At 38.2% G+C, this 23172-nt stretch overlaps 1 protein-coding gene across 18 annotated transcripts in view; it reads right to left on the bottom strand.

Annotated features, from left to right (window-relative positions):
* HDAC9 (histone deacetylase 9) overlaps positions 1–23172 on the bottom strand; it is a 476309-nt gene that overhangs the window by 147263 nt on the left and 305874 nt on the right. For all 18 annotated transcript variants that reach the window (XM_068674122.1, XM_068674124.1, XM_068674117.1 and 15 more), the window contains one exon: positions 5735–5912. In XM_068674122.1, the coding sequence (XP_068530223.1) occupies positions 5735–5912 (178 nt within the window). The remainder of the gene's footprint in view (positions 1–5734; positions 5913–23172) is intronic.

Genomic DNA, 23172 nt, shown 5'->3' with positions numbered 1-23172 from the left:
CCCGTGAACCATTTTCATTTGGGAAACATTTGGATTTTTCTTCCCCTTACAATTGAAAAGGACTCAAATCAACAACTTCTTCAAGCTGCAAAACTTGGCACTCAAAACTTCTTTCTTATGTGCCATCACTGCTGGGATGCCAACACAGTTCTGGGAAAATTGTTTTAGCCTGCTACTGAAAAGTCAGCCAGTGAAGAAAATACAAAATTAAAGTCCAGATTCAACAACATGCTCAATACCACCCTTATTCAGCAAAGTTCTTGAATGGATATTGAACTTTATTAAAGTGTTTAAAAATTCTGCTGAATAGGAGCCTGTATACATTGTGGGTAATGCAAAGTTAAGGTTCTGAGAAAATTCAGTTAGAAGCCAGAATTTTTAAATTATGCTGCTCTAGAAATATTTATGCTGTCATATTACTTAGCTCATGTACTTTAGAACTGATCCTTTGGGATCTTGCTATTTAAGTCAAAATGATAATATGACAACCATGTTTAGCATAAGGAGAATACAAAAATAATACCTACATGTAGCATGACTGGTTTTATGCTAAACGGTTATCCAACAAACAAAATAGTGCATTGGCAATGAATTCTTGTACTTATTTTTTTGGTTTGTTTTCTTTTAAAGAATAAAAAAGAACCAGTGAAAATCTGGAACTAATAAACTAATGCGGCTTAAAATCTCTGCTGGCATTGCCAAAGCAGTTAATAATTTCTTTTCTCTGCAGTTATTTGCGCTGCACAGTTTATAAGCTTTGCTGCTCTATCATCAGGTCTTATAAGTTATTTGAAACACCAAGTGTGCATGCAAACAGATGCATGTTTACATATCTAGCTTTCCTTTTCTTGGCACCCAGAGCTTTAACTTCTACTGTCTATTGCATACCCAGATTTTACAATTGGCAGTGGTCATTATAATATTAACTAAGAAAACCTTCCCTCCCATCCCCCTTACCAACAGGGGAGATGTTTAGATGCTAAATGGACATGCATTAGGATTTCCAGAAACACTTAGGCAAAGCAGGCACTTATATGCAATGGACTTTGATGGAAACACTTGTTGTTAAATGTTGACAAGAGTAGTTCAAAGTTGAAAGTATCTCTTGTCTGCCACTCTTTCAGCTATCATATTATTCTGAGTGTTCCTTATACACTTAGATTTGCATAGTCCAAACTGCGGTTAATAAAAATAAAAAATGTATGTTTTATTATGTTAGTACTATATAGAATCAAGAAATTATGTAATAATGACACTTTTTGAATACTATATCAGGGGTGAAACTAAACAGCGGTTTTGAAGTGAAATGCAGAATGCTTAAGATGATATAGATATAGGTATACATATATGATATAGGTATAGATGGAGGATAGACATAGATATAGATTAGATGATATAGGTATAGGTATAGATGATATAGATACAGATGATATAGATGATAGATTAGATATAGATATAGATCTGTATATATAGATATATATATAGATGATATAGATATAGACAGATAGATATAGACATAGACAGACATAGACATAGACATAGACATAGACATAGACATAGACATAGACATAGACATAGACAGTTATAGGCATCCCTTCCTTAATGCATTAATATTTTTACCCAAATAGAAAATAAATGAAAATGTAATTTTGTTGTATGTGAATTACCTTGTCCAAATGAAAAATCAGCTTAACTGGTCAGGTCAGTATTGCATGGTAGAAACTTATATTCCAAACTTTTAAATAGCAAGATATTCACACTAGAAAGTGCAAGAAATTATTTCTAAACGAGATTATTTGACTTAAGAAAAGACTGAGATATATGTTTTCATTTATTGCAAGCATCTAAATTGATTTAGGATGTGCAAGTAATTCTGATGTATGGCTGCTGGTCATACAGCACATGTGCTTGGTACAATACCACAATGCAGCAGTAGAGCTTACTGCTAAAAATAGCCTGTAGGATTTCCCTAACAGGATTCAGCCAATAATCTCCCCACCCCCACAAAAGAGAGAGAGAGAGGGAGAGACAACTGTTTTCAATTGCAGACTGCTGTGAAATATTAATAAAAGATGGTTATTCTGTCTCTCTAGAAAAAATGCCTACAGCCAGATTCTGCTCTCAGATTCCTTGTGTAAATTTAAGCAGCTCCACTGAGACTGATGGATTTATTCTGGATTTACACCAATATTATTGAGGTCAGAATGTGGCCCTGATGACAGACTGGAATGGTGGCACCACTGAACCATATTATGATAGAGGACACAGGACAAAATAAATTGAATTTGCATTAAGTTAGAAAAATCAAGATCTCTCTAGTGAGGAAGCCCAAATACTCATTTTTCACCAAAATTCTTTATTTGGGTCAACTTTTAATAATATTCTGAACAAAGGGGAGATCAAGAGACCTGAAAATTTGTTGGCTAACAGAATGCTTTGAAGAAAGTAAAAAATCCTGGAGAACTGTAGTATCAATAAGAAAATCCAAGGGAAGAACATCTAATTAGCTATTCAGAAGAATAATCTGAACTAAGTAATATCAAATATTGTTTAAATCATCTAGGTGAGCATCAAGAACATTTTATATTTTTTCCATCTTTAACTTACTATTTGCGCACATACTGCATATATATTGTACACATCTCTCACAACCATCACCTTTCTGATTCTCTTCAGATATTTGGCCAAGAACATTTTCTCTCATAACTAATAATAATACAGGCTTATTTTGATGCTGGTGTAATGTTTTGCAACAGCAGTTTTCCTTTTACCTTTTTTACTCTTCTAAGCATATTTGTCCTTAAATAGGAAAAAATGCAATATGAAATAATTCAAATCATGGAGGTGTTTTTATTTTAATTTCTAAGACCAGAATTTGACCTCACTTTGTGATATAAGAGAATTTTCACCCTTTCTACCCACCCAGTCCTTCTTTGCAGTTTTAAAAAGGGTAGTGTAGCAATTGCTGTAGGTAATGGCTGGTTTCATTTCGTGCTCTCTTAAGGGAGCAAATCATAGAACCATAGCTCAGACTGGAAGAGGTCCCTAGTCCAAGTCCAACCCTGTGCTCAAAGCAGGTCAGCGCTGTGACCAGTCCAGGTTGCTCAGGGCTTTCATCCCAATGCAATTAGGAAAGGCTGTAAAATAATAGATAAAAACTCTGTCTCCTTTTCTTTTTTTCCACTGAGTAAAGAATATGCGCTAGGACACCATCCAGACTCAGGAGAAATGATTCACAAATGAAGCTATTCTGTAAAATATCGTACCATATCATACCATACTACATCATGTGTTGATACTTTATATATATAACTATTCACAGAAACTGTATTGGTGTTGCAAGGCCTCTGTGCAATGTCAATCCAAAAATGATACCCTTATAGTACAAAACTATCTTCAACATACTCAGAAACTGCACTGATAAAGGTTATATATGTCTGTAAGTCTGAAGAGTGTTAGAGAAAGGGATTTTCTTCCAAGAAAAGTAATGCTTCATTGTGAATCCAGCAGTTGTAGGCACTGTTGGATTAGCAGACTGGTCTTTCAGCCAGAAGGTATACATGTAGGCTGGCATACCTACATGTATACCTGGAAGCAGGTATAGCACTGAACTATGTCGTCCTCAGCCAGTACATGGGGGATATAAACAAGAAGTGAAAGAACAGACAGCAGAGAAGCATAATTGCTATGAAAGGAATGAAGTCATAGGGAGTGTGGGAATTGAAGGATTTTCATTTTAATAAGAGGTGACTATTTTGAAAAAGAGGTGGAAGGAGAAAAGAGACTTAGCAAAAGAAAAAAAACAAGGATTCAACAAAAAGTTGTTTCCTATTTAGAGAAAGAAGCTCAATGAAGTATTGAGAATCTCAGGTGGAATTAAGCAACATTGGTTCTCTCTTTTTCTTTCCAGTGCTGTGGCTCATACAGCAATGCTTTACTAAAAGAACAAGGTTAAATTGCCTGCCTGATCTTAATATGCCTTGACTCTGCATATGCACTATCTGTATTTCCATTGTAGAACCCCATCAGGCTCCCTTTTGCTGAATTGAGCCATTTGTGCCTGGTATGTCGCACTTCCCAAAACCATCTGCACTCAGTGTCTGTCCTACATCATTTCATTTCCTCTATTACTCTCCATCTGAAATTCACATTTTCTCATTTAAACAGTTCCACTGGTGATGCCACAAATCCCTGGATATATGTTACCCGCCTGGCCCTGCTCCCCTATCTGGGGATTTATAACAGGAGGTGTCAGTAAACTTTAGCAATCAGACTCAAACAGCAGCCTTTAAATTTGCAACCCTATTCAACTTTTCCAGTGAAACTGCAGATTTCTGAACGGGACTTTGAAGACTATACACACTGAGCTTGCTTTTGTTCTCTTATGTGAGTCTTTCAGAATGAGTTTACAATGTCTTGGGGATTCTATGAACCACAAGAAAAACAGTGGCCTGGCCTAATAATATTGTCTCTACACAGCTGGTCTTTTTGCAGAAACTCATGGAAAGTGAATTAGCAGGTTTCTATCTGTACTGTCCAAATGTTTCTTATCCAACAAGTGAAATTCCTAAATTGATTGTATACGTTCAGAAGAAATTCTCTCTTTCATTTTTGAATGTCACCTTGCACCCATTCACCAATGCTTTTAGGACATCTCTTTTTATTTTGTTTTTGTTTGTTTGTTTGTTTTGTTTTTTCTTTAAGATAATAATCTTTTGCTTTCCAGGTTCACATTCTAATTTGAGAGGCAGAAAAACACACTGTGTCACACAGACACATACAGTGCCCATTGAGGACTCCATCCTATATCAGTCCATGGTCACGTCCTCAAGAACTGTTAGGTTTTAAAGCATGTCAAATTCTGCCAACCAATGCAAAGGAATAACTACTTACAAAAATAAAAACCTGAATAAACAGTATCTCCGAGTACTATTTTCCCCTCTCTTGTGCACAAAGTGAAACTTTAATTCTAACCATATTTTAACATAACATAACCATGTTGTGTTGATATGCAGGCTCTTAAAAAGATGGCATATCTTGCAAGGTTAGGTTACCTATGAAAATGACTTTTTTTGTCATAATTTTTCTTCCTTTCACTGATTATTTTGAAGGTCCTAATCCCTCTGCTTCAGACAGTCTAGGCCAGACAGATAGGAGGTGCTCCCTAAGTGATTGGATTACATTGGGCCTGACCAGAAAACCTGACTCTGTAGAAACTCCACACAAATGCTGAAAGACACCAAAGCTGTATTCGACATCATTTTCCAGTTAGTGCTACAGTTTTTCTCTTTCTGTAGGGAAACCATCCTTGCAGTGTAGACTGACTTGTCAAATGAAGACATTGAGAATTACACTGCAGCTTTCCTACGTACTGGTGGTCTTTCTTCAACTTATTGGTGGTCTCTTTACGAAACAGAACATGAAGAAAAGAGCCAGAGGATGGGGAAATGAAAGAAAAATCTATAAATGACTTAAAGGCACAAAAAATGCACCTGTTGCTATATTGCCAGAGCCAGTCAATGATAATAATTTATGACTGTGTGAATATTAACCCTGTGATTTATCAGCTGCACTGGTTGACTTGATGCCAGTACAGCATCATAAAACCAAGGAACAGTAGGGCTAGAACTGAATGCATTGCTGCAGGAGTTATTCAAGGCATTTAAATCTGTTGATCCCACATGAACAAACGCATTTGCCCTGCCTATTAAAAATAGTCTTTAGGGAATCCTACCAGTAGTGTAGACATGCTGGCCGGGCTGGTCCATGGCTGGGTGAGGTAATGTGGAGTCAGTGGGGGAAGGTGGGGTCCTGGACACTGGCCGATGTTTATCTAATCCCACCATGCCAACTGTAGCCATCTGAGCCTGGTAGATTTGCAACTGGTGGACACGCCGATGCGCCAGGAACTCCTGTTGCCAAGAAAACAGCACAGTAGAAAGAAATGTGAGATGGGATCAAGTAAGACACTGAGGGAAACATGTCAACAAATTAAGTTCATTAGGTCAGGGCTGTAATAAACGGTGTGGAGAGAAAAAAAAAAAAAAAAAAAAAAAAAAAAAAGCACACCTAAGACCTAGTCAATAAATCCATTCAACAGATGTTTTCACACTGACATTGTGGGCTGCTGTCTTTGCTGGAGAGGAGGTGATGGCAGGCAACCTGTCAGTTCTCCCTGACAGAGGAAAACACAGTTTCACATGCGGAGTTATAAAGACCAAGATTTTTCTAACATCTTGAATATATAACATGGTGTTAGACTATGCACTTTATGATCCTATACAAACAAATTAAAATCAAATCCTCTTAGAGCGCTGAAAGCAAAGAGCAGTGTCCCTATTACCCAGTACCAAATTTGCTGAGGAACCGTAAGGCAAGTTTTGACAGAGGGCTTGGTTCCCAGAACTGCCTGGAAAACAGGAACATTTTGAACATCGGTATTCACAAATAATTTAGAAATCCAAAGATTGTTAAGAAAGGACTTTTTTTTTTTTTTGGTCATAACTGCTTTTGTCAGTAGGCAGTGTCAAACACTTCAGTGAAAGGTAGGCAGGAATGAAAAGACTGAGACAGAGCAGAAAGGCAGATGTCAACCTTCATCTTGTTTGTCAATAGATGACAACTTCAGCTGACGTGACAAAGGTTGAAACCCTGGCCCTGCTGAAGTCAGCAGGAACCTCGGCATTCAATCACTCCACAGAACAGGATTGCTTCCCAAGCCCCATATTTTTTCCCCCAGTTTCTATTTTTTTGTGCATATGGTCCTAGAACCTCAACAGAAAGCAAATGCAGGAAAGAGATTTCCAAGCCAGTTTGCAATATAAATCCAGTTGAAGTTCACACATCCATCTTAGATTTACAGATACTACTTATCCTCACCCAGGCCTAGTACATATATAAACACAGGAATATATACATGGTACATGTATATATTGTATATACATGGCTTTTTATTAGTATTATTATTATTATTTTAAACCCAGTAACAATTAGTGGTGCCAAAAGCTGCCATTCTGAGGCAGATGAGGCTGCCATCATTGGGCGCTGGGAGAGGCAAAGCAGAGCTCAGGCTGTGTAGGAAAGCAGGCAGGAGCACCCTGGGCCTACCCCAACCCACCACCAGCTGCAGACTGAATCCACAGCATGTGGGGCGCGAGAATGTCTGCCCTTCATGCAAGGAAAGAGGCCTTTATGAAAATGAATGCTCATCAGAAACAGCTGAAACTGGGAAAAACGCTTTAAAATTCAGCCTCAAAACCCACATTAATACTGAGGGTCGCCACTTCAGTGGAAAGACAAGGTCATGGGAAGGGTAAATCACCTGAGACCTTGTCAAAAGTGACTGAATAAAGAAAGAAAATATGAGTAAACAGAAGAGGTTTTACAAGAAGTGTCTTGGTCTGGGGTCATGAACCATTTCCCTTTCTTTAAATACAGTCCCCAACTATTTTTTATTTTTAAGTGTATGATGACAGGATGGTGTTATATATTCCAGAAAATATCTGGAGACATCTGAACAGGTCTGTGTATTCCCTTTCCTTAAGAACATAACAGAACATTCAGGAATTCTTTCTTGAAATACCTAAGTGCCTTATTTTCTTTACTTTGCTTCACTAATTATTTTCAGAGGGGACTTTTTTGATCTCTGAGGTATACACATCTTTTGTGAAGTTTGTTATGGGTGCATGCAATTGGAAAGGAGAAGTGAAGAACACATGGATGGTCATGTGTTGAATATTTTCACTGTGGAGAACAGAAGTAGATAAATTCCTTTGTGAGGATTTACCATTCACTTTCCTCAATGCTGTGTGAGTGCTCAACAGTGAAGGCACAAGAAGCCCTTTACTTCGTGTGGCAAAATTGCTTCCTGCACCTCAGGGTAAAGTGGTGACAGCACCATTGTCCCTGATGCAACTGTATCCACCAGCTCTTGCCTACTTTTCCAAAGCATGAGAGCTAGTCAAGCAGTTTGGAAGAAGCCATGCTCCTACCAAACTGCAGAGACCCCTCTTCACACACAGTTTTACTACCATATATGAAATCAGCAAAGCGATTGTTATTTCTGGTGCTCTCCTAGACCTCATAAGTTAAATTCACTACATTTATTAAATAGATGATATCTGGTAGTTCTTCAGTCTAAGGGGTTTTTGAAGCTATCTTTCAGTGTTTACACTAACTTATGACAATTCATTAATTAAGCCCACAGTTCTGATAATTACTACAGTATAGAAGACACTAATAATTTTTCCCTATGGAAATGTTCTTCAAGCTAGTAAGGGTGCATCTGTGCATTCTGGCAGTTTGCAGTAAGCGGTGTTATTTAAATATACTTCTGAAGTAAATCTTCTTGGAAATTCAGCTATCACTGGGGGTTCATACTGAGCACAGAGATTTCTGCTTAGACTTTCCTCAGTGCTGATAGACTCGGAGCTCCAAGCCTTGTCTGCATGTTTACTTTCAGAACTGAACTTCACTTGTATGCTGCCTGCAAAATTATATCCAGTGAAGCTGTAAATTAGGTATTCAATCAATGTCTAAAGTCTAATATATTCAGGTGGCTGACTTTAAGAAGCTGAAATAAGTAGTTTTACTATTATTTATTTATTTGGCATCCTGAAGAAGGGGAAACCAATGTTTTGGAATACCAAATGTAAATAAGTCATGAAAATGTTGCTTCTTTCTCTTATAAAAAGATTAGGTATTTTTTTTCTATATAAGCAATAAAAATAACACTATTTTTCAGGGATATAAACAAATGAGGGTAATTTTTTTAAACAGTAATCAACTTTTGTGAACAATACCTAAAGGCCAGCCAGCTATACATTTTAGCAATTTGTCAAAGACCAAAAGGAGAGCCTGTTCCTGTTCTCTTGCTTTTTTCTGATGAACTGTGTTTTGCTTATATCATTCCACCCTTCTCAAATGAAAGCAGACACATACACAAAATTTACATGTGTTTACCAGCATTATCAGCCCAGGGAAGGACAAGAAATTTCTGGATGATTAGGTAGAAGGCTGCATGACACCTGCTTTAATTTTGGAGGTTACAGAAAATGGTTTACCTGGGAAAATTTTTTATAAATTGTTAAAAGCGCAGTAGTTTATCTCACAAGGCTTACAATGAGGTTTGTTTACATCCTCAGGTGACTTCCACATTCTTTAACTGTAATTTTAAAAATGCTAGACATCATCAGAGTTTAGACTTTAGACAGAGTTTAGACAGTGTTTTAGCCAAAGTTTTAGCCTAACTTCCTGATTTGGTTTCATTTTACAGATAACAGGCATTCACATACATATTTTCCAGCCATCTATATATTTATTCTGTGAATGTCTGTGATACTCTGTGTCACAAGTGGATTAATGCAAAGGGTAATGTGGATAATCAACACGCTTATCTGGCTCCCCAAATGCCCACCTGGCCTTTGGAAGGGATTAGTGCAACACAATGAGTTCATCTTTGGGTTTTATGTGCTACAGCACCGCAAACACATGTCCACCTCTCCAGCAATATGACAAAAGCAGTATTTGCACATCTGCAGGGTTAGTGATTTCTGTGAATATGTTTGGAGCATTTCTTAGGTAACCTGAGCTGTGCCTGCCCGGCATGAAGCCTGCTAGTTCCAGGTGTCTGAGATTAGTTCATTAGTAGAGGCAAGCAATTAGGGCCTCGGCTGGAGCAAATGGAGGGCCTTTCTTCATCTTCCCAAGGAACTAGCTCAGGCCCTCAGTAATTATTTTGAGGAGGATATTTATAATCAGTATCTAAAGAGAGGATGACCTTTTCAGTGGTACGGGAGGTAAATATTTGTTATTCTCTTTGTTTTGCTATTTGTTTTCTAGGAGGACCTGGAAGTCATTAGGGTTGGTGTGAATGCTCCTTATGCATAGACACATGACTTCTATGTTTTAGTGCTTAAGGATGTGTGTGTTTGAAGGATTTTAATAAAAGTTACTTGTTTTACTGGCTCTGAGAACTGGTGACCTGCAAGTGTATTTGGTTGGACTGTTAGATGGTCTATGTTGGGTTTTGAAGTATGGCTGAATTATCTATGATTCACTACCCTTTTGAAATATGTCTTGTGCAGGAAACAAAAAAAAAACAAACAAACAAACAAAAAAGAATTCACTCCTAATTTATTTTGCTGCTCTGCTTTTTTTTTTATTCTATGTAATTTAGTTTGATATGCTTATATGTAGCTTATCTGCTGTTAATTGTCCCAGAATTATGGTATAGTCATAAAAAATCCTAAGTATGTATGGATATCTACATGTTTCTCTTCAGGACTTATGCTTTTGCTTTTTTTCCTTGCAATAGAAAACTTCCCTCAATAAGTTCAACATCTGTAATTCCTAATAGCAAACTTAATGCTTATAGAGTCCCATATATTTGTGGCCAGGCTTATAGCTCTCTATTGCTGTGCCTCTAATGGCACTCTGCTAGGTATGAAATGTGTACTGATGTCTAGTAACTGCTAAAAGTCATTCACACACTACCTGTCTTCTCCAGTCCCCCCAAAACCTTCAATGTTACTAAACTTATGATGCTTTTTCCTCTCAAAATGTTTCTTTGAATCTGTTCTCTAGGGTTATTTTCCCCTATAATTTCTGTGTTGTCTCCTGAAATTTCCCAAAGGTCCAATTATTACTGAAGAGGAAAAAAGCATTTGTGCTGCAGGAAGTTTTGTCCTAAGTGAAGATGAAAATAAAACTTCCTTAGCAGGAAGACCTGCTGCCTTCCAAGCGCTTCTCCTTCCTGCTCCTTCTTCTGAAGGCTATTTCTGGCATCTAATCTTCTACTTTGTCTCATCCAGCACCTCCTGTTGGAGTCCCTTTTCCTTAGCCTCTTCCAGACCCCTGTAGCACCATGGGATCAGAGTAGCTTCAGGTCCTGCCACCCTCAATACTGCCTGCCTTCCTTCCCAATGTTGTTGTAGCTGAACGCATCCAGCCAGACAGCCTGTACTTGCAGCAAATGGCACTCAGCCCTGCTTTAAGGTGCCCACGATGGCAGCTTGTGACCCAAACCACCGTATCATCATTCAAAGTCTGATTCAGTCAGAAATTGTGAGTACCTAAGAACTTCTCATGCAGTTCAGAGGTAGGTAGTTGACAGTGCTTCAGAAAGTATGGACTTCGTGAAAATATTAGTAGGGCTAACTTTGGTGGAGGAAAAAATGAAGAGACTGATGATTTATTAAGCAAGGAGTATCGGGATGAAAGGAGTTCTAGGTCAGCAGAAGCTGTAGTTCTTTTGACCCAGCAGTTCTGTGAATTACTGTTCTGCCTGCTCTCCTCAAAAAAAAGTTGCCCTCAAAAATGTCGAAAAAGTAGCCCATGAGATCATCTGAACATATTTGTAGGTACAAATGTGAAAGTGCAGGAATTACTTATCTCTGTCACACTAGACAACCGAAATATGTATAGGTGGAGGTCTTCCTTTAAATTGCTCTATCACTTAGATAAAACACATGACCAAGAAAGCCTACCCATGCTATTTTTGACAAAACCACATGTAAAGCCACAGACTTTCATAGTCATCGCTTTCAATAAAACTTAAAAAAGATATTGCCATCTGAAATATTGTCAGCCACAAATTCAGAATCAGCATATTTATGAAAAATAAATAGCAAGTACAGACAGATTGAATAGGTAGAAACTGATTTAGAACAAACAGAAGAATAGACAGGAAGACATATGGCAGCTAACCTTGAGACAGGGTTATACTGGCTCACAAGTGGTCAGGATTTTTACAGCTAGAGAAAACCCAACTCTATAAACTAAGAACGCGGTGTTGGCTATGAAACGGCTAAACAGAGACAAAGTCCTATCAAATGAGTTTTGGGTGCAGATACAAAACAGTGGAATGAAATCCCATACCTAGAGTCCTAGGCAGAGAAGATTAGCCTTGGCGTAAGGTTGCTGCATAGAATAAAAGAGCCCCATTGGCTTCTGCCTTTCCTTGCATTCCTGAAGACTGGGGACAGGCTTAGTCCAGCTGTTGCCAAGGCAGAGCTTAGGAAAAGGTGTGGCCCTACTGCAGTGACTGCTCAGGGTGCGGTCACCACTCACCAATAGCTTTTTTTTCCTTGGTGTTTCTGGGGCAGTAAAGCTGCTGCTGCAGAGTTCCCTGCCCTTTCCCTGCCATCCTTCCCTTCTAGGGAAGGAGCACTTCTGGGTTGGCAAAACACATCATTAAAACATCAACACTTTTGTCTTGTGGGACAAGGAGGAGGAGAAGAGCCAATACTACTAATGTAGTGACAAGAGTGTGCTCCTGCATTAAGTCATGTGGGAGAGGACATCCCTGCCTCACGTTATGTGACAAAATGCATGTTTCAGGGCTGGTGTCACATCCCTTGCCTTTGTTTTTAGGACATAATAGCAGGGTCAGGACTCTATCCCTTACTCTTACTGTTGCACTGGGAGATGGGTGGGTTGCTGACCTATGGTCTCAGAGGGACAATAAAGGTTACTTTCCCTAGATAGGGAGCTTCCAAAAATCTGAGCATTTATCTAAGTGAGAAATTGATGTGGCTATGTGGACTGAGGTGTTATCCCTGTGAAGAAATGCAAGCCAGGAAGTTGAAGCATGGCATGATTAAGAGGAAGGGACTGATGGGAAATCGTATCTGGGAGTGACAATGAGATGGATCATGAAAGCTGAACACTTTCTGCTGGTGGGAAATCCAGGTGAGCTTTTGTTTTTTCTCCTGGTTCCAGCTCCTGTGAGACCTGCCTTCACTCCTGACATTGGCAGGTACTTGACTTCTGTCACTTCTGCTAAGTGACTCTGTTGTGTGTGCAGCACATATCCAAAGTAAATGCAGCATCTCCTCAAAAACTCACACTTCTGGGTGAAACTTTTCTTACCCCTCTGACTCTCACAGAGATCTAAAATTAATATGTAAATGATTGGGGGTTACAATGAAGGGGAGAAAAGTGTGATCTGAATATCTTGTGCACTTTTTTTTTTTTTTCTTCAAATCTCTTTAGAGGATTCTTGTTACTTTATTTACTATAAATAGCACAAGGCTTTCCTGAAGTCATTTGGTACTTTCTATAAAAGAATACAGAGAAGTGCAGAAATGAATACCAATGAGAAAATACTGTTGTCAACATCTTGCTCTAACTTTCATTATTAACAAGTGTGTTTTTCTTTCACACTGAGGTGAAGAATAAATAGCCTTCATATTCTTAGCAATTAACTGTTACTGCCACCTAATTTTAGTGGCTTTCCAACCGTCATTCAATTAAACTGTTAGTTGGCCAAAACTAATTAATGAAAAAAACACCTGTCCAACCTGTTTCATTTTTCCAGGAAATGTAGACCAACTCTCATCAATGGTATCAGCAAGTCAGCTTGGTGTTCCTTTATGCAGATCATTTCAACCATTTTTCTGTTGTTTATGGGAACCATGTTTCTTAGCAGACTGTTTTCTTTTTAAGTGAAATATTATTATTATGGCCTGCATGCAGAGAAATAGTGGCTTCCAGGCTAAACTCAGCAGCAGCCCTGCTGAAGATCTGTGTTTTCTACATACTTAAGCAGATTTTGCTTTGGTCTAACAGGCAACTCTGCTGACTTCAGGTTTTATTGTAGAATAAATTGAAGTTATTTGGGTTATTTTGAAGTTATATAAAGAAAAAAGCATGGAAACCCTTGTCATTCAATATACAACACATATGCACCAATGCATAGATGTTTAAGAATATCACAGGGACATATAAAAGCCCTCTGCAGGTATCTTTTCACTTTTATGGATGTACATGAAGTCAGAAAGGGAAGCATCAACTGACCTTGTGGCCAGCAAGAGCAGCCGAGGTGTTTTATCAACTCTGTTCTCTCTTCATAGATCACCTTCATAGATGTTGCGTCCTCACATTGCCCGCAACACAAGCTCTTCTGTACAATCCATCCATTTCTGCTGCCACCTGTGTGACATCAGGGTTGTAACCTAGTGAACACCAGGTTCCAGTCCTTTACTGGAGGACTTCTACATCTCTGAAGATTTCAGAGGGAAAGATTGCCAAATATCACACAGTGTGGTAAAAACATCAGCATACTTCCATTCTCCAATATGTTTGTAGTAAGAATCACAGTTTCTTGAAAATATACACACCTTTGAAAATATCCCCATTTCAAAAATACCTTTTACTGCAACACTTATCTCATCACTTCATTGATTCTGACATGCAGAAATTTTGGTGTATAGTGAAATGGTGATGTAACTTGAAACTTGACAAAGTATAGGAATTGAATATAGGAAGGATGCTACAGATGAAAATGAGATACTATGTATTTTTCAGATCTATGTACTTAGAGTAATATATATTTATTCCATAAATATAAAGGATGTTCTGTAAATATTTTCTGCAATCAACAGGTACAGCCCACTCTATTTTTAATATAGAACAAAACCAAATTACAAGTAATTAGAAGAAAAACATACTAAGCACCTAAAGATTACTTTTAAAAATTTCTTGAAACTAGGGACTTTCCAACTAAATCCGTCTCAGCATAGGTTTTCTTTTTTTTTTAACAAGGGTTAGAACTGCCAGATGGGCACTTTGTAAATGGGGGAGAAGCCCTTATGTTTGCTGATTTAGGAACAACCAGAGGATTAAAAAGAAATGTGGAACATAATATGTGCTAACACAGCACTAATTCTATAATGCAGACTGCAAAATAAATTCTCCAGTTTCTCACTCCTTAAGAAAATTTTGGCCCTCAAAATGCAAAGTACAATTCAAAAAGACCATAATGCTTATTATATTTCATGGGAAAAATGAATGAATTGATTTGAACTATGAACTTGCTTCATCACAATGTACTCCAAGGATGTGTCATTTAGATAAAGAACTTAGGGGCTAGACTGCTGTCACAAGGGGGTGCGTAAAGGTCTCGGTACACCTAAAAAGAAGAGAGGGGTAGCAGTATTACAGAATCCAGAGGGCTAAACATCATAAGCTGTGATCACTTCTGTTCTCTCCTTACCCTGTCATCTTTGTGATAACGCTCTACTTTTTTTTCTGGTGTTTAAAATTTGAAAGCTATTTTGCTTATATGGTCAACTATCTTCCATGTTCCTTTTTTTTATAAGATATTATAAAAACTGCAAGAGCAAAAATCACAAGACTACAAAAAAAAAAAAATCTAACGAGAAGAGAAATGGGGAGAAATAATATTTGTCCCAGTACAGCCCTTCTGGGTCTTAGTTCACTAATTTGATCATGCTACATTTGATCAAGCTATTTGATCACTGCATTAGCCAACATGGTATTTTTCTCTATCAAGAAGAGATCTCTATTCAAAGCATACAGGATTCACCTGCAGGAAAATAAGTTTGCGTGTTTAAGAGATTAGAGGACAAAAATTAGAGACCAGGGGTGTATATTCCTCATCTGGGCCCTGTTACTCCTTACTATGATTTTCATCCTTTCTGAGACAAGAGAAAACACAGAAGTTTAGGTATATTGAGTAAAATATTTAGGACTGCCTAAATATGAAACAAAAATCACGTTCTATTTTAAAAAAATAAAGTCATTTTTTCAGGGGATGTCTGCTAAGTATTCAGAAGCACAATCTTTGGTTTAAAGGCCAGCTAAGATAGTGGTATCTCAATTTGTATATATAGGAAGATCATCCCCATTTCTGGTGCAGTCCCTAAAGCACATCCCTAAGCATAGCTCTACAGCTCTACAGAAGGGCATCCATGTGCCAGAGATGTTCGTGGAGTCAGTGGATGAGCAAGAAGAGCACAAGCAGTCAGGAAGGGGCAGGTGAGCCAACTGGGAAGCCTAAATCCAGCATCCTAGCTGTGTGGGTGCAGTCAAAGAGCAGAGGTCTTCCAGTAATTCTCAAAAGAAAGGACCTGACAGCCAGCGGAGAAGGTAATCTCTTTCACTAGAAGGTCATAATTATATGACTACATGCATTGTAGCTCCATTTTTGTGGCCAGACTGGATTATTTATGCAGGTCTAAGTCTACGTAGACTAAAGGACAACAAAGAAACTTATTCTGTGTTTTCACTGGGATATCTGAGAGGAGGGTTTGGCACTTCAATAGCTGCTTCTTAAAGCAATGCCCACAAAGAAGAGAGAGTCTTTTTGCATCTACACAATTCTGGGGAAAAAAAAACGTACTGGAAAATATTGCAGAAAATCAATAACCACAGATTTAACTACATCGAATGAAACGTTGGAGGAGGGAGAGGAGTAATCCAGGGAAACAGTCAAAGCAGAATGTTAATTCTAATTGTTGTATTTAGTTGGCCTTGTCTTGTGACAAGTTTGTTATTATGCAGATTTCCTACCTGCCACCTTCCATGGGAGGATTTTGCAAAGTGAAGTTATGCAGGCAATTCCCCTTGCTTCTTACCTCTTTATTCCTAATTATGTTGGTCCTGTGTTCACTCAAGATAACATTATAGCTGTCCCCAAATACCTCTAGATCTGGGACCTGTGACAAATGAAATCATTTGGTGCTTGGAAATATTTGTTTCTGTGTTGCAGGACTGTAGCTGTGCTTCCTTATTTGCCAGTGGTTTATTAGCTTTTAAATCTTTTTTTCAGGCATAATTTCTTAGGATTGTTTTTGTTGTTGTTGTTGTATTTGTGTGTTTTTTTATTTATTTTTTTTGTCTTCACATAGATATATAATGTCACATGAGATGTATTTTTTTTTTTTTTGAAATACATATATTATTATACTTCTTGCCTCTTTTCTTCTTTCTTCCTCTATAATAACTTTTGTGTATATGCATGCAAATGTATTGCTTACTTGACTCAAACCTATAAAAGGCTAACCTATGAAAATAAATTCTAATTCATCTACTACATAGAGAATATTTTATGTGTCAGAAAACCAAGGTGTAGAAAGAGTGAATTATGAATCCAAAGCGAACTGTGATTACATATCCTGAATTCTAAGTCCTTCCTTTAACAATTACATCTCTAATAATTGCATTACATCAAGAATAGTCTCTATTTCTGGTTGTTTTAACTTGGAAATATGGTAGCACTGTGGTTTTCATGGTTTCTTATTGTAACAGGTAATAGTAGTAGAGGTATAGTCAGAAGTTGTTTTGTTTGTGATGGATTTGGAAAAGGGTAGGAGAAAAGTCAGAGCAATGGAAACTATAAAAATATTATAGCTGTTAAGCACTGAACTGTTACAAATTAGTGCATCCCTGCTCAATAGCTTTAGGTGGATGCAAAAAAAAACTATTAAGCAATTAAACACTTAATAGTAACATTTACAAAAGGAAAAAAATGTTAGGTTGTGGCTGAGCTTCTGACTTCCAGTGACAGATTTTAAAAATATCCCTGGTTTTCATCAAAGGTCAGATTCACACATCCAAATAACTATTGGACATTGAAATGTACTATACACATGGATATAATTTAATTCAGAAGAATCTGACTGCTGCTACCTGGCCTTTTTTGCTTATTCTTAGTCAGTCTATGGAGAATTTATAAGCCATTTACTTTATGGTTGGAAATAAGAGACAGGGTTGTTTTTTGGTTTTCCTCATGTATGTGATGGAGCGTCCATCTGAGCTATGATCCAGCTCTATTATTTTTCCCTCTCTAGCCTGGTTTTAAGCCTTGATGATTGCTGCTGTCATACAGGAAGACTCCTCACTATCGTAATACACTACATTCTATATGTTACATCCTGACCATTTGGGGGGGGTATTCATTTTTTTAGGGAGGGGGTTCTTGAAGTCTCAAGATTTCTAATGAAATTTTTACAAGCATGTTAATTAGCTGGAGAAGGCTTCTGAATGGAGCAACCATTGCTCACACTTGATGTCTAAACCTGAGACATGAGCTGCGTCACCTAATGTTTGTATTTTAATGAGAACAAAGAGAGTGAGAAGTCCTGAGCAGGGCGTGATAGCTGGCTCCCTCTGGCTTTGAGAAGTTTGTGACCCTGGTGGCTGCCCTTCCCCTAAGGGAGAAAGTGGACAGAATAGCCTCTCCTTTTCATTTAGTAAAGGGTTACAGATCCATCCTGCTGAAAGAGTTGCACTAGCGTCTGAAAGCTCTGAATAAGTTTTGGGTCAAGTTAGGTTGTTTTGGGAGGATTTGGGTCTCTGAAGATGTTTTGTTTCCATTCTTTGAATTAAAATTTAAGTAATTCAAACGCATAATCCATCTCTGAAGAATGTTCTCTTAATCTTGTCTCTTAAAAGAAAAAGGATTTTCAAATTTTATCTGTTACTTATCAGCTGTATGAGCTTACACCAGTCTTCTAACATCTCTAAGCCTTTGTGTCACGTTATCTCTTCCTGGCTTTATCTAGCCCAGCTACTGAATTTTCAAGTAGTTTATTCTTTGCAGCATGAGGGTTCAGTGCTCAACACTAAGGGTGCATAACTGCAGTTGTGGATCTAAGGCCAGAATACACTCAAAAAATGAAGGGGAATGGGGAGAGAATATTAAAAGCCATTCCTTCCCCCTCAAAAGCTATGAGTTTCATTTAGTTTATTCTAGCATTTTAACTACCAGTATAGGTCCAATTGCATTTCATATTTATTTAAAAAATAAAAAGGAGGGGAGATACAAGAAACCAGAGCAAAATATTAAATGGAATGGGGGTCTGGGTGGTGGGGCTATAGGGAGAATTCAGCTTTAACAGAGACAAATCACACAGGCTAAGTAACAGAATTTGGATCCAGCCACTGACTGTCACGGCCTAGAAATGGTCAGAGCAGCACAACTGTGACTTTTTAGACATTTATACAGAGTTAGGTTCTGTTGAGTGATTCTGTAGGTCTCCCTGCAATGAGAGGGAGGGACCCTTTACTTGATTAAAATCTTCTAAACTTTGGACTTGTAATATTAAGGCTTCTGAACCTGTGCTTATTTTGGGGGGTTTCTGTTTACTGCTGTATTTGCTATAAAACAGTGTATGCCCTCTTTATGTGTTGTCTTTCAAAAAACACGGTAATTAGTTGCTGCAGAGTAACGATGCTTGTGGTAGCCCAATGGCCAGGCAGAATCTGCTGAGAAAGCAGGGCTGACTGTGCACCAGCGGTGGCACCCGCCCACCACTGACCACGGTCACCTTTTGGCAAAAAGTCACTTCCATCAGGCAGGCCACTACAGGGCACTGGCCGCGAGGCAGTAAAACACTGCTTGGAATAATTCTTTGCAGATGCCAGGAACCGGAAGTTTCAGGGAGAAAAATGAAAGCCATTCACTCTTCCAATGACACGAGCCTTTGATACCACAAAGTCATTTGGACAGAGAGCTCCAAGGTCAGGAAGGCACGTAAAGATTGGTGATTAGAGAAATACTATATCAGCAAAGTGTGGCAAGCTATTAAAAGAAACTGTAGCTTTTATGATTGTGTTGCTGGAGCTTCCCCAGGGCTATTTGTATTAGATATTGAGTTAAGCATAACTTATTTAGTCCCAGCATTCCAGAAAACATTTTGATGTCAGCTACTGAAGGAAAGTAAACACAAGGAGGAAGAAACAGTTCTGATCCCAAACAGATAAAAAATATTGTAATTTAATTTTGTGAACCCATGCATGTTAGAGCATTAAGAAAGAGGAATTTTTAAAAGGTTGATTTAACTTAAAAGACTTGGTTGATAAAGGTATTTAGTCACTGTGCAGCTGGGGGAGGGAGAGAGGAGAAATGGATGATTTATCACCTTGAGTATATGCTAAACCTTGACAAAGCATGAATGCAGTTTTCTTTAGACATTTTCTTCTAGAGCACATTTTATGCACATGTGTGATTCTCATCTAACGCTGTCGGCTTGTGTGTATGTTAGACCAAACTGTTTGCTTAGCTGGGCCGTTTGCCCAGTGGATGTTCTGATGGCTGGTGACAGGGCTTTGCCTGCCCTGTACTGAGCAATTAGGAGTTTTGGGGACTGTAATTCAGGAATGGCAATATGGCTGTGGATTTTTGATTACCAAGTGAAGAGTTCATAATCTTATCTAGCGGCTGATTATCAGCACAGAACTGGTCTCATAGCTCAGCTGCTCTGGTGTAGGAGTCATGTTTGTTTATTTCTGTAAGAAGAAGGCAATAAATCCATCAAGGAATTCTGCTAAAGGGTCTCTATTCTCTCAGGATAACATTGCAGACCTAAAGAAATCACAGGTATAAATGTAAGGTCAGGTGTGGTTTTCTTTGATTTGCCAGAAACTACTGTTTATTTAAGAGAGGGGAAGTATGAGAACCTAAACCTCAAAGTCAAGTACAGCTAAACCCCCCTAACACACAGGGGAGACACCTCAAGAATAGCTCCTTGGATGTTTTTTTTTCATGTCATTGTGGTTGTTCTTCAGTTATTAGATATGTTGGCTATTTTTTTTTTTAGGTCATTTTCAGGTGGGGGGTTTCACACACGTAAGCTTATTTGTTTAAGTGGTGCAGAAAAAAGGACAAGGAACATAGCAGAACTAGCATAGTGTTACAGATACCACTTTGTAGATATTATCTGTCCATAGATATTGTCCAGGAAACAATCTGTACTGCCTACTACCTTGCTCTGACCAGATATATGAATGTCACTTCATTTTGGGCACTTCTTTTGATTAGCATAGGTACAGTTCAGTGCTCCCATATTGCTGCTAAAATAAAACTTTTTTTTTCCCTGAAATGATGAAATTCTGTGTTTCTATGTTCAGAATTGGAAAGCTCTTCACTGTGAGATGAAGAGTAAGAAAACTTTATCTCCTTGCTATGCATATTCTTTCTAATCTTTTCAATACAAAGAAATTGTTCAGTGTCACTGGAATATCCCAGCTCTGCAGGTTACATGTTAATGCCCACTTCTCCCAGACAGAGGATCATATTCCATTTAGGAGTACAAATGTTATGATTGCTAGTTACCAAATATGCCATGTAGGACTCGGCAACTAAGAATTTCTTCATGTGTCTCCTCACACATAAACATAAGAGTTAATAAAAAGATTTGCCACAGATTTTTCATATTACTTTGATTACTCAGTTTTACATACCTGTCCTAATTTTTGACATATTTAATAAGATGATTCCAGACTATAAATTCTCTACCTTGTAATTTGTAAATTAACACTTTTAATCCATTGCTAAGACAGCCTAAAATTCTCAGGAATATAGCTACTGCATTTTGCATGTAGTGTAGGCAGATTTTAAACTTTTTGGAAGACATAGCTAAGAAAGAAAAGGACTTGTTTGTTGACAGCTTGTCTTGAGGAGACTAATTCATAGCTTACGAAAAAGAAAGCAGAAATGAGCTTTACCCTGAAGCTAGACAGAAAAAAAAAAAAAACATAAATTTAATAGAATAATCTAAGTTTGGCTATGACTGAAGCACTAGATACAGCCAAATAAGATTTTTAGATCAGACCGGCCCATTGAGCTGAATACTGTCTCAGACCATGGCAACAGGGGATGCTATTTAATTCAAGTGCATGAGCTTGAATTGGCTCTGCAATTCATTCCCCCCATACTCTCCTAGCACCTTGAATTTTTGTTCTGTAGATGTCAGAGACACATCCCTGCCTCTTCCCTTTACTATCTATGATCCTATTGTCCATGTATTTGTCTTCTACTGTTTTGAACTGTTGGCAGCTTCACAATCTCCTGTGGCAACAAATTTCACAAGTTCACTACTCATGGTGCAAAGAAAAATTCTTGTCTGCTTTAAACTGCTGTCCTTGTAATTTCAGCAAAAGCTCCCCAAATCTACTACTGCAGGATTTGGAGAATAACCATTCTTCCTCTGTTTTGTCTGATGTTCTTATGACTTTGTAGGCATCTCTCTTAGGGAAGATTATCTGTAGCAGAATTAGGGATACTTACACAGGTGAGTTTGTGCATATTTTCAACCTTCCACAAATTACCTGTCTGCTCAGCATTTTCAAAAATGCTGCTTTAATTGATGTTCATACTGCACTTGGCCTGGTGGCTCACCTGTGGAGCAGGATGAGGACACTGCTGGGTCCTTCCCAGTCCCAGCATGCCCCACATCTGCCCCATGCTCTCAGGGTGAAGGAGAGCCTGGCAGCCAGCCAGTGAAATCTTATTGTGTAGGTGGTATTCATTAGGGGATCACTTATGAGGTTCATTTTAGATTTATTTGAATGTTCTGGTTTATACTGCCATGGACTTGTATGTATGAAAGCCCCACGTTTAATAGTGATGTGTGAACTTTTCAAATGTTTTCTCTACACTTCTACTCTAAACTCTCAATTTTCTCTTTTTCACTTTTTTGTTTTTTCCATTGTATTTTCTGATTATACCCATTGGGAGACTGTGATGTCTCCTTGCACAAGACATTAGGGTGTCTGCACCACTACTTTCAAGCTGTATGCAGTACAGCTTGCAACTATAATGCAGAGTAGTCAAAAAAAAAAAAAAAAAAGAAAAAGAAAGAAAGAAAAAACAAAGGTAGAGACTGGCACTAAAGCTAGGGGGTCTATATTATATATTATGCAATATTAAATATTGCATCCTTTTCTCTCTAATATTTTCAAGTAGGAAATAAGTCTCCTTTCTGTTGAAAGATAGTTCTGCCTTTGAAGACAGAATAACGTTTACATAAATGGTAAGGTCTTCTTTAATGTAGCTTTCATTATCTCCTATGTTCCCCCTTTCTCTGAAGGTCCAAGTGACTGATGTCAAGATCAAGGGAGTCAATCAATGTAGATACACTCCAGGACCCAGATAGCACATAAATCACCCTTAGTCCTAACCACAGTAGACACCTAACTGAAGGACAAGAGTTTACATATTTGCTGTTCTTGTGGGGGAGGCTAAATTTCCCAGCCACTTACCTCACGGGAACCCCTCATTCATTAACCAATTGGGGTGCTTAGTATCACTTATCAAATAGGCTAATCAAAGTTTGAGAGAAACCAGCTCTTGACCACTTCTTGCCCTCTAAGCACTCCAGGGCCACCTCCCACCCCTGGACTTTTATCTAATTAAAGTTAAAGAGGAGAAAATTAATCCATGGAAGAAAATGAGATAACAGCTACCATAGCAGACCATCCCAGAGTCTGTTTTGCCTTTCATCTATTGCTACCTGACAATTAACTCTTCAGCAACACAGGAACCCGATTTTATAGGAGCAGAATCTGTTCCTTCACGCAGTGATGGGCATTGTTCTTATTTTCATGTTCAGTATTCACTGCTCCATGTTGGAGCTCCTCTACTTG

Source organism: Anas acuta, chromosome 2, assembly GCF_963932015.1.
Source record: "Anas acuta chromosome 2, bAnaAcu1.1, whole genome shotgun sequence".
Taxonomy (NCBI): domain Eukaryota; kingdom Metazoa; phylum Chordata; class Aves; order Anseriformes; family Anatidae; genus Anas; species Anas acuta.
The sequence above is the reverse complement of the archived record's forward strand: the minus strand, read 5'-3'. Positions and strand labels throughout refer to the sequence as shown.